The sequence below is a fragment of the Artibeus jamaicensis genome, unplaced genomic scaffold, assembly GCF_021234435.1.
Source record: "Artibeus jamaicensis isolate MK-2021 breed Jamaican fruit bat unplaced genomic scaffold, CSHL_Jam_final contig_332, whole genome shotgun sequence".
Taxonomy (NCBI): domain Eukaryota; kingdom Metazoa; phylum Chordata; class Mammalia; order Chiroptera; family Phyllostomidae; genus Artibeus; species Artibeus jamaicensis.
In genome coordinates this window covers 18,407,516-18,420,736 of record NW_026521788.1, presented here as the reverse complement: position 1 = coordinate 18,420,736, position 13,221 = coordinate 18,407,516, and the positions used below count along the sequence as shown (strand labels likewise).

General features: G+C 36.4%; 1 protein-coding gene across 4 annotated transcripts in view; it reads left to right on the top strand.

Moving 5' to 3' along the window:
- The window catches only part of CTNNA3 (catenin alpha 3), a 1,563,160-nt gene extending 1,550,164 nt beyond the window's left edge, over window positions 1-12,996 (top strand). For all 4 annotated transcript variants that reach the window (XM_053663824.1, XM_053663825.1, XM_053663823.1 and 1 more), the window contains one exon: window positions 4,563-12,996. In XM_053663824.1, the coding sequence (XP_053519799.1) occupies window positions 4,563-4,850 (288 nt within the window). In that variant the 3' untranslated portion in view covers window positions 4,851-12,996. The remainder of the gene's footprint in view (window positions 1-4,562) is intronic.
- Window positions 12,997-13,221: the final 225 nt, after the last annotated feature.

Here is a 13,221-nt window from a genome sequence, read left to right as displayed (position 1 = left end):
TTACCTCACAGAGTTACTGTGAGTTAATTTATGTTAACTGCTTAGAATAGCACCAACATATAGGAAGCACACAGTAGATTATTAGCAATTTGCATAATCTTTGTACGTGGAACCACACATTTGCCTTTCAAGTGTTGCATTTGTACAGTTTAAAGATCCCAGGAGTCTTTCAGTTCAGGTAAACATTGAAATTCACAAGAATAGCCTAAGATACACTTGGCATCAGTTTACTGAGAAGGCTGGAGGACAGGAAATACATCTCTCCAGGCAACATCAGGCTTTTCTCCACAGGAGTCCCAGCAGCAGTAGCTGGCAGGGCACTTCTCACGGGGGTTGGGAAACTATGTTTTCCCTAGATGAGAGCCCAGGTGCAAGGAGATGAGATTCACGTCACTGGGAACGAGGTTCACTTAACCTTATCCTCATGAGGTTCACTTATGCTTATCCTTAAGCATAATCTGATTATAATCAGATTATATCTAATTAGGGACTTGTGTCCAGAATATGGGATTTTAGGATAGTATAGTATAAAACATTCTGCTCTTCGGACATAATGTAGATGAGAAACTTAGAAAATAAAAAATGAAACACTAACATGTCTTTTTTCTCCAATGTTTCTCTTCACTATCAATAATTAACATGGGATTTTGATAAGGGTCTTCCCCCTGACATTCTGACTGGATATAGTTGTCGAGGCTTACATTGCAGAAATTAGGTGTTGCTTTTTGTAAAAAGCTCCAGATGCTCTATATATACTAGTCACATGGAGGAAAAGTTGGCATTTTATGGGGAAAAAGAAAATACCTCTTGCAGTTGTTAAACTCTTTTTCCTGTAGCAAAGGATTGTAGACATATCTCTAAATAGGATGGAGACTTTTGTCTGAAAACATTTTTGGAAGTGGGAAAATTTTTACTGTAGCTTTACCAAAGTCACGGGGTACGTATCATAGAACGAACACTGCAATAAAACAAACTGTGTTTCCTGTATGACTCTCTTTAGATGGTTATCACTTGGGTTGTTGGCAAATACATCTTGCAGTTAAAGTAAGAGCTAACTTACTAAACATAATACTTTATGTTCATTAGGTCCTCAAAACAAACAAAGAAACAAAAAACCAGAGGCAGAACTTCCCAGTATGTGTTTGGATATCCAGGGGTGTTAAACTCATTTTCACTGGGGGCCACATCAGCCTCACAGTTGCCTTCAAAGGGCCCAGTGTAATTTCAGGGCTGTATAAAGGTAACTTCTCCTGGACAGTTAAGTGAGAGCTCGGTGCTGCTGCTGAATAAAACAAGGTGGAGGGCCAGCTTCACCCCACAGGCCTTGTATGGCCACCTGTGAATTATAGACAATGTTGAGAAACCTACTGTGTTATTGATATACTAATAAGCTCAGTTATTTTGAAACCACACCAGGTTGTAAGAATAAGCACAGGTCACCGACATAGGAAGAGTGGCTATCTTCCTATTTAAGGATTTATCTAAGATACAGACCTTTAAATTAGGTTAAAATCCTCTTTGAAAAGTTACTTAAAACCTTGCCCCCCCTTATGATAGGAGTTTCTGGAGATAGAAAACTGCTTATATGTAAGAAAATGCATATTTACACATTAACTTTAGGAGGTTTGAAGGCCTTAGAAGCCATTTTTACCTTCATTTGAAACCTTGATTAAGAACATTTCACATCGATCAGACAGGAGTGTCATGAATATTAGGGAAAATGGCTCCTTCTGTGGTAAACATTTAAAGTCACATTTGCCCAGAAGAATTTTCAGGCCTTGAATGTAATTTTTAATGTAAAAAAATGGGGACCTGAGTTGTATAATCTGATTACTTTACTCCATGGGTCCTTAGAGTAAATTAATATTCTTTTCTCACACAGGTGTGTTTGTGAAATTCAGAAAACTTTGTTTAATAACTTGAACACAGAGGCCCTATGAGATGCATTACCCTACTCAAATTCACCTTTGATTTCACAGGACACTTTCTACTGAATCCTTGTCTTGAAGGATTTTTCATGAAAGTAGACCTGGATAAAAGGATATGCATAAATTTTGCAGACATAAAATTACACAGTTATTTTCTTTGAGTAGGTAGGAGCCATTTCTGGGGCCTCCAGCAAAATTCCCTACCAATTGCTTGGCTCGTCTGTGATTTGGCTAATAGCAGAGAGCCGCACATCCAGCACACGTTGCTCTTAGATGCAAAGATCTCACAGAATGTCTTACAGGCTTTCCTCATGAAATAACAGTATTCTTGTAGAAATTGCCCTAACCTTCTGCAAAACTAGTCTTCATGCTTTCCTAGATGGATAATTTGTCCTGCTTTATTTATTTATTTATTTATTTATTTATTTATTTATTGCCACCCAGAGAAGTTTTACTATGGCCATTTAGGATTTTAAAAGAAAAGCCCTTGCCGCAGACCTGCATAAAAGATCCCAACAGTGCTAACAGGGCTTTGTTGATTCAGTGAGGAAAGAAGATAATGCACTTCCCACATTTTAAGGCCTGGATTGCACTGAAGCAGCCTCTTTAAGCCACTGGTTTTACACATACCACTGATATGACAAAGAAAGTCAACAGGTAAGGAAATAAATGTAATCTATACATGACAAGGTTAATAAGTCAAGAGGAGGACTAGAGAATGCAAGTTTTAGGGTAAGAGAGCTAAAGCTACTGGGGAAGTCCTGAATGCCAGCAGGCTCCGGGGACCTCTTCTGTGGCAGACTTTATGGTGACAGCAGGTCCTGGGCATAAACCAGATACTGTCACATTTGAGAGAGAAATGTATCAAGTATCCTCAGTACTATCCATGCTAACTCACGATTTAGAAAATACTTTCTTCTTCTTATGGTGAGATTGGAAACAATTTCAGAATCCAAATGAGATCCAGGAGGTTTTAAATGAAAATCACTAATTATTAAAAGTTCAGATTTTAGTCTTCAATCTGTCTTACAGTAATGTTAATGACAAAGTGTGTTATTCTGTTCACAGTCTAGTTTCTTTTGATTCTTTAACAGATTTGGAAGCACTAAGTCCCTGAAACACATGAGTGCTTCATGAAATCCTATTTAATGTTTGCAAAACATTTGTCATTCCTGCCACATGCACAGATTCTACGTTCTGGCTTCAGTACATAAAAAGACTTAAAGATGTGTAGTTGTCAGGTAGTACTGCCTTTCAAATTACATGTTTTTGTTGCTGTCTTTTCAAAGAATTTCAGGCTTGGCATAAAATGGAGCTAATTTTTTTTTTTCTGGAAAGCAGCCAGTGAGACCACTGCCCTAGGCACATAACTGAGCTTACTACTTTTCTTCACTCATGTATTCTGTATGAGAGTCTGCAACCTGCAAAGGTAGAGTACTCAGGCTGGGCGGCTACTGATGGATTTTAGTAACTGCAGTGCTGGTGTTTGAGTTTTGGCCCTGACAGCACCCATCACTAGGAGGCAACTAAGAAGGCATAGCTCGCTCTGTGAATAGGTTGTAGATGACAATCTGTCAAACTAAAATAATAGAAGATGCATTAGTTGTATAAAAATGAATCAACTTGGCTTAGCTTAAGGTATTTTTGCAAGATCCTAGGAATAGTGCCCCATTTTTCCCTGAGATTATTTTGTAGGCAGCCCAGGCAATATAACAATTAAAAACAGATTCATGTGAGAAAAGATTTCCTTCAGTAATATCATTAGCGTATCTTCATAATTAAGCAATTTGTCAGTTCTCACAAGAAGGAAATGATATTTACTAATAATCAACTGTTTGTTAGTCATTCTATTAGTTCTCTACCCATGTTATTTAAATTTAATAAGTATTTTTCCAATTTAATATCTGAGAAAACCAGGGAAAAATGGTTAAATGATTTGCCCAAGTTATCAAATGGCAGGTTTGGAATTTAAACTCAACTTTGCTAAGCCTTGGCATTTTCTACTTTAACACATTGCATGATACATTGAAAAGTTCTGTGTTTAATAAAGGGATTGTTTCAGGGAAGACTACTTGGGAGATACTCATGAAAGTAAGTGGTATACATGCGTGTGTATATTCATATGTGTATATGCTATTTAGTTTAAACTATAAATTCCCTGAGAGGAGGAGTTTTCAGTTGTTGTTCTTATATATTCACTTATATACAATACAGCTTTTATTGTGGACAGTCATTTCTTAGAGAAAGGGCTCAGTATCAACTCCTGAAAACAGGGAGATCCATTACAAAGAGAACAGTGAGCCTCTGGACCTGACAATATTATATAGAACTTATAGAATCCATTTCACTGACAAACAAGAGAAATAAATTAATCTAACATATCATCTTAAAAGATAAAATATGCACAAGATATGCACAAGATAAACAGGTAAATGCTCAAAGACAGATGTATAGATTGATGTAGATAATTACACACACACACACACACACACACACATATATATATATATATAATGGGAATTAATTCATTTGTTTCTGGTACAAAAACAGTGAAACATTTCAGTTTCAATAATAATTAAGCCTCTTTAAATCTTGGTTGCACTCTTGAATTATATTTCTTTTTTTTTTCTACAGCTGGACAGTGTCACCTCCCTAATCCAAGCAGCCAAAAATTTAATGAATGCTGTAGTGCAAACAGTGAAAATGTCTTACATCGCCTCAACCAAGATCATCCGAATTCAGAGTCCTGCGGGGCCCAGACACCCAGTCGTGATGTGGAGAATGAAGGCTCCTGCGAAAAAACCCTTGATTAAAAGAGAGAATCCAGAAGAAACATATGCAGCTGTCAGACGAGGCTCAGCAAAGAAAAAAATCCACCCAGTGCAGGTCATGAGTGAATTTAGAGGAAGACATGTCTACTGAAACCAGAATTCTACTCTAGCGCCTATATTACAAAGTCCTGGCTAAACACACTGTGTTAAGTTTATACTTGATTACTACTGTAAGTTCATTCGCTTTTAGAATTTAAGCTGCAAGTAATGTAAAGCATTGCAGGCTGAACCAACATAAGCAACATATATGGGGGACTCATGTCATTGTCATCTCTGTAAACTTAGTAAGTAATCAATATATGCTTGTTGGATGAATGAAAACTTCAGGTGCCATTCAGCCTTTCCCATTCCTGGGAATATCTTACATGTATTATCAAATGGACATAGGAAGTCCAAGTAAGTCTTATTCATCAGTAATAGCTTGATTGCATTCACCCTTTTACTTTTAAATCAAAAAACTGACATAAGATCTTGACTTGTTTTCAATGAAAGAAAGTGACTTCATAATATATTTTCCTGTTAAATCTTTACCTGACCTGACTGACGGAGATGTGTGGTTTCTGCTATGGGGAAAAATAAATCTTTACTTGTCTATATCCATTGTTAACTGATCAGGCTAACATCCATCAGAAACTAACTAAGCTGGAGCAATTAAGCTATGTCCTAGATTTTAAGATCAGCCTCAATTATTAATGAAGCAATTTATTAGCATTATAAACTTCCATTAATTTTGATGCCAAAAGCGTGTTTTTAGGGCCCCATTGTGTTTAGTAGTTTCGCACATTGAGAGTTGGTTTTAAGTGGGTTCATTATAATTCAGATATAGAGGAAGAATTATTACCCACTTGGTGAAATGGGACATCTAACTATATCCCTCAGTGAATTATGCCAACAGAAGTGTAAGTAGCTCTGCATGACTCAAAAAATTCATTTTGATCAGCTTGCAATTATAATTAAAAGAAAAAGACCAGTTTGAGAAACATTTGGCATTGAGTAAAATATGAACTGTTTAAATTGTACCATTGAATTTTGAAGTAGAGTTAATGGCAGTGAAGCTGGAATGAAGTTTAATAGCATGGTTTTAAATAAAAGTCATTGAGATTGTTTTCTTTTTTAAACTGTGCTCACTATGCACACTCCCAATCACTGTGCTCATCCCTAGCTGAGTTGGTAATGAACTTCATAACAGTCTCAGAGTCTAGTGCTTTGTTTTTCTCACTCTTTGTCTCTCTGTCTCTCTTTTTTTATTCTTGGGGAGATTTAAATTTCAGTTTCACTTTTTCTCACACATATAGTTTCTCTTCAAAGAATTTTAAACATACATTCCCTATTCTACTTTTTTAAAATGATATTAGAACTATAATTGAACTTTGTTGCAACTGAGTTAACAACCATATCATGTTTATTTGATGAAGTCAACTTCACACATGCAGCACCAGTTGATGTTAAAAGACAAGTCTTAGGATAAGAATGTGCAAAACATAAAAATGCGTAAAAGTTGGGGCATGATGTGCATGGTGTCTTGAGCAAAATGGTATGGGAAAAGTATTTATTTAGTAGATTAATATTAATTGTGGGAGAATGTTAACTCCTTTTCATCCTAATTAATTATTTTATTCTAGAATTTTGGGTTGCCTGGGCTCAGCACATGAACTTCCTGGGAGATAAAAGCAATAAACTCCTCCCTGTCTTGAACTACACACTGGTTGACAGTAATGATTCTGGACACAGTTCACTCCCTTAAAGAAAAAGCAGTGCCAAAAGGAATTAAGAAATTTGGATAATGCTATGTTCCAGAACTGGCTAAATAAAGGAGTTAAAACAGGGAGTTTCTTTCATTGAAATATTGCCATGATTTTCTGATCTAAGAGTAGACACTGTAAGAGTAAAATTTATGACACATCCTTTTTTTTCAGATAAAAGTGAAAATTTATAATTTATTTGAGAAAATATATTTTTAAGATACCACCATACTTCTAGATGCACATCTTAGTTCCTAAATCCACATGTTCAAGAATCATGAGTCCCATTTAAAAAATCAAATGTCTGATTCTGCATCAGTTTTCCACAGGTTGGAATTTAGAATGAATCATTAGATGTGGAAAGAACAGACATAACTTGAAATTATTCAATTACCAAATAACTTCTATATCATAAAAAATGACTTTTCAAACAAAATGAGATGTGAATAAGGTCTCTTCTTCAAAGTAAGTAGATTTCCAGCTTAGCTCAAAGTAAATAAAATTTAATTTAAAAAATGAACTTGGAAAATATCCCAAGAGTAAAGTCTGCTGTAGAAATCAAAGGAGTAATAAGAACAGGATGCACAGAGCTGAGAAAGGCATCTGTCCACCTGAGTGAATTTTTGCAGTTGGCATCTTTGGAAGATTTAGTCCAATTCAAATCTGCTAATGATGTACTAATACATGAGAAAAATTAACAGAAAAAATATTAATACATCTTCGCATGATAAGCCTAGTTAAATGAATCTAATAAGTATGAATACATGAGATATATTTATATTGTAGCACTTCTTCTATAGGGGTATGGCAGAACTTTAATGAGAATGATACCTTGGTGGTCCATCTACACATCTTTTCAAATCACATTCTAGAGAATGGTGTTCTCTCTGATGATACATTTGCTTTTCCCTTCTAATCAAAACTCATCTTTTTCTTTTAGTGAAATCAATTTATGGGGGAAACAAAAATCTTTGAGAAAGAGAAGAGGGTGTAGACGACCTACAAGGATAATCTCATCCTGGTTTGCCATGAGCATCACCGTCAAACATTACACCAGAATCAGAATGATAAGTTAGAAAATATCCATGAAGTCATAATCCACTGAAGATTCTTCTAATCATAAAAACTTGGAGGTTTCATCTCACAAGGAAGATGAGACATGTACATTTCTCCCTTTTATATATCACAAGTAAAAATTATTAGATTAAAATATCTGTTTCTCACAGAGTCTCTTGATCATAAATGGATGAATAGGTCAGGAAAAAATTTAAATGATAAATACCTACAGTGATGTGTTGCTTATCCTTTTCTACTTGTCTTATAATATGAGTGAAAAACTATAAATGTTTTAGAAAATATAATACCCTTGCCCTAGCTGGGGTGGTTCAGTGGATTAAGTGTTGGCCTGTGGATCAATAGGTCATCAGTTTGATTTCCATTCAGGGCATATGCCTGGGTTGCAGGCCAGGTCCCTAGTAAGGGGCATGTGAGAGGCAACCACACATTGATGTTTCTGTCCTTCTCAATCTCCCTCCCTTTCCTTCTCTCTAAAAATAAATAGAAAATCTTTTTAAAAAAACGCATTGTTTAAAAAAAAAGAAAATACAACAGCCTTAAATGTGCCTTCTGGCTTTTGCAAATTGCTTAATTTACTAGTATTAATATAAATATATGTCCCCCATAAAGCCCTTCTGTTTAAGAGTTAAGAACCACCATAACTGCACAAAAAGACCCTTCCTCACATACTTAACAGTTTCGAAGGAAATCACCTTTTAAGTCATACCACAGTAAGACAGTGACTACACAGTTAAGTGCCCAATTTGGGCCTCAAACCCAGTAATTAGTGCTCCTCAATTTCAGTAATGCATGGCTGAAAAAACTAATGTCTGAGACCAGAGAAAGTATTTTCAGGAGTTTTCTACACCTTCACCTTCAGGATAGTTCTTTCATTTCACCCACCCTTGCCCTAGGTATCTGCCTAATGACTGCTGACACCCTTCCACCAGGATGATACAGTCAGGATTGCTCATCCTGGTCAGTTACCTGCAGTTAAGGTCCTTTTCTTGTGCCATGCACCAAAATGATCTCTCATCCCCTTAGGTGTCTGTGCCACAGACAAATAAAAAAAATCTATTCTGAAGTGTTCTAGTTAAACTTATGAATTCTAATTTTCAGCACCACTATTTCTTGTTTGCTTGTTTTTTAATCCATTCCAGAAGGCATTCTTACTCCTTTTGGCATGAGACGCGCACTTCCATGCTAGGAGATATGGTTCCCATGGATACGGGTTTCTGTATAGTAGTGGCAGAACGAGTGGAATGAAATCTAAAACTTTTCCTTGCGATATTTGTCATTCTTTGCCAAACTCCTTACAGAATTGCCAGCTTGTTTCAGTATCATTTTAAGCAATTCTTCAGGTAAGCAAAGCAGGTATCAGAATATCAAGTTGAATGAAATCCGTGCTTTCTTTTGTCAGCTTGTCTTCTGTCAACCAACCTGCCTATTGCATATTTAGGAATCAAATAGCTATTTTTTCCTTTGGGAAAGTCAGAAATATTTCTGTCTGACTTGATCAGAAATTTAGGGGTACCCAGGTAAAAGATTGTAACCTGCATATTATTTTAATAATTCTTTTTAAGCAAACTTCAAATTTTCTGCAACTTGGGAACTTTTATTTGTATATCATTTTTACCCATATGTCACATTCCAGGAATCCACACTTATTCAGATGAAAACCTGATGGAATTTCTTTTGTCATTACTCTTTGCCCATATCATTATGATATCTTCAGTATTAGTATTTTACAAGTTACTACCAAATAAACAAGCCAGGCTTAATGACAGAAGCATCTACACACAAAATAGTTTTGAGTTTTTATTTTGACCCTTGGTTTCTACCAGGAAAGAAAATGTGGGTGTCATTAAAATCAATTATATGCCAAAAAATATGTCCTTATTAAGGTTGTGACATTATCCTAGACATCTAAATGAGAGGGAGAAGAGTTAAATTTTTAAATTATTTTTGTCATTTTTAACCAAGTCGCATGAACAAAGATATTTTCTCCTCAGGCAAAAGAAATAATAGTTTACAGCACTAGTCATTTTTCCATGTGAATATTTTTTTACCACCCAGCAGGAAAGATAGGAACTATCATTGAACACTCCAAAAGAAGATCACTCATACCAACTGAACACGATTTCCAAATGGAGCCCAACCTCACCAGGAACCTGCTACAGTGACAGTTTGCAGGGCTGGCCTTCACCCAGATCCCAGGATGAGATGCTCATGGCTGCAGGCTGGCTTTTGGTCCCCGTAGCTTTATGAGAACCAACACAGGGATTGACTTTCAAAATGAATTTGACAAGTTGGAGAGAAAGCAGTAAGTACAGAGCACTTCTAAAGAAACATGGATATGAAAGTGACAGAGGTAGGGGGGAATAAGAAAGGTAATTGCCAAAGCAGATAATTATTTTAGCCAGAGGAAGGAAAAGTTTTGGTTGTGTGAAGACTAGGCAGCCTCCTCCCGAGGACGAGCTTAAGGATAAGGAAGAGTTTAAGAGGTTGAGGATACGGCGCTTGTCTTTGGTGGTTTGTATGGAGTCATGTTGGAGGCAGAAGGACAAATTCTGTAACAGTTGAGAATGATTTAGTGATATCGTTTGCAAGATGAGAAATGGAAATTCAGCCAGTTTTCTAGACTGATAAAGGGTGATTTTTCCCAGTGTCAGAGCTAGTCAGGCTAGTCACACACTCATATATTTAGTGAATATTTATTGAACAACTACGATGGTCCAGGCATGGCTATAGGTTCTTAGGGTACAACAGGTAACAAGACCAAGAGTGATCCTTGCCCGCATGTGCCAGCTGTGAGTTAGATGCTCTTACCTTACTAAAATCTCTCAGTAACCCTATGGGGTGAACACTATTAGCTCCATTCATTGATGAGGACAAGGAGGCTTAAACAGGATAAAAAATCTTGCTCAAAAATTCACTGGTTCTAAAAATGAGTTTGTTGTACTCAAGAGTCAGCACATCATCCTGGAAAAATGAGATTGTTTTTTCAGTTGAAAATAAGAGACAAATTTCAGATGATGGCTGGCTTCCTATGTAATAGTAAAGATTAAAACTTAAAAAAATGACATTAATCCATACCTACATGATTCAAAGCACATAAAAGGCAAGTACATACATAACTAGCTGCGTATTTTTTACCCCTGATAATTGAATGTAGAGCATCAGACATATGAGTGAATATTTCATCTATGTGATCTGAAGTAAGATAAAAACTTTACCAAATTGCTTTTAGTCCAGAGAGGAGAAAAACATAATGAAAATGCATGTTTCAACCCATCCTTAGCATTGATTGGTGAAAAACATTTGTTAATATCATTTATTTCCTTTCGTATTACTAATGTGTGTTTATGTGGTTAAATTTATGACCAAGGATTACTGTAATACTTTCAAGTTTCTTTGCATTCCAAACTGACTCAAACCATGGCACACATGTTCCCTTCTTTATGGAAATCACAAATGTAGGTGGTGTGTGCCTAACTACAGGTAAATATAGTCCTTTAAATGTGTATGATCTTCTTAGAGCCCACCAAAGGCGAGATTCTTCTTGCCCACATTGCTGGCCATGCTGCTCTATCTCGGGCCTGGGGAGTTGAGTGACTATCTGATCTCTCTGACAGTGGAGCCTCAGGTCATCCTCAAGCTGAGAATGCATTTACTTGTTTGCAAGTAAATGCATTGGTCTTCATAGCGCTGCCTGTACAATTGTAAGAAAAGAAAGCTCTAAAGCAGAAAATTCTCTTTGAAAAAGGCTCAGATTTCTAACATCTCTTTAAAAATCTCTTAAATGTAAGATATACAAAAGCCACTTAAATGATATTAACAGAGTGGTCCCTGTGATTTCATTACCAACCAGATATTTTCTAGTTCTAAAGTTTTCATTTTCGTGCATGTTTAAGAATACTTATTTTTTATACCAGATATTTTATCTTGAAGGCCTATAGCATCTCTTTAAAATTTTTAAAGACTTGTGTTAATAAATTAAAATTCAATAGTTCAAAAGCCTGCAGATAACTTTGGCTTCCTATTCCAACAGCCAAGTCTTACGCAACCCCAGCTGAACCATCAACAAGTCCTATCAGTTTCCCATTTCTGTGAACCATCAGAACCTCTCTGTGAGGGTCTATGTCATTCACCTGTCACTTGCTGAGAGTCTAGCTTAGACTGGCAGGTTTCCTGGACCTGAGCTTCTAACAGTAAATGTGCACTAGAGTGTTTAGTAAAAAAGGGAAGAGGCAAGTCTGAGGTGTTAGTTTATGCTCTCCGCTAAACAGAACTTTCCCCCTTCCTAAGGCTTTAAGCATAAAATGCATTTAAAAAATACTGTTGGGAGTGTACCACGGTTTGCCAAATTATGCCATCATGACTCTGTATTCTTTGGGTTGGTGTACAATATTCCTGTGAGGACATAAATACGATAATTTGAGCAACTGTCTTGCAGGGTTAAGCTGTGTTTCCAACTGGTTCTGAAAAACTTCCTTGTGTGGGATAGTCCCTCCAAAGAAAATTTCATTGGGCCTGAATGACAGCATAATGATTTTCCCTCTGTGTCCATGACTAACAGGTTCCTGAAGACAGAAGCAGACGTATATGATGCCCAACTGAGTACCTGATAGTTGGGACTTAAAACAAAATTGTCTTGGGCAAGTGAGGTGATTAAGTATAAATCAAAAATTCTCATGAAAGATTTTCTAGATGCCCCTGCTTTCCATTTTGATTATGTTTTTACTGACTTACCAAAAATAAAATAATCATTTAATTTTTGTCCTTTTATAAGCAATAATTTTGACAAACTTAGTGACATTTCTGAAGGCTATATGCACAGTGTAATTCAGGATGAGAGCAGATTTAAACTACGTCTGAGATGAAATCAAAGTAACCAGTTGGTAATAGTCACGTTTACTGCCACAATATCTCCTGAGAGCTTAAGCGTGGTGGCACCCAAAAGTTTCAGACCATCTTGCTTCGCACGCCACACCCGCTGTGCAGAGGCAGGTGGGCTGAGTGAACACAGTAGTGGGCCCAGCGCCAGAAGAGCCAATTCAAAGCGGTTACACGGTTTGGCTACAGATAACCTTTAGCAAAAACATTTGTAGATCTTCATGATTTTTAATGCAATTAATATAAATGAATCATTTATCCAGGAATAGGACAAACTGTTTAATAGCCTCATGACATTGACATAGAAGCCCCTGTATCTCCTTGAGATTTTGCATGCCTTTTGTGTTTCACTGAATTAATGAGATTTTCTTTTTGGTATAGTCACAATTGATTTATTTCATACATGTACCACTGGGTTTCTTGTGAAGTTCCATTATTTGAAACAATATTTTATTTCAACTCATGTCACTCTGTAGTTTATTAATATTTTGCTCAATTGATACACTGTCTATGTTAAAGCAATAAAAATTAAAGGATCAGTTATGCATTTGGTGTTTATCTTTGGTGGCCTGTGTCTTGGGTGGGGCAAAAAAATGGAGGTTAATGAATTGCTGAGTAGGCTAACCATGTGCTTCTAGGTCTCACCTTCATTCCCAATTCCCATGCTTCTTCAGCTATACTATGTTACAGTTCAGGGAGGGTACTTTTAAAAATAACTGCATGCATAAATAATGTGGACCACATCTGATAGAATTAAATTCTTAGTTT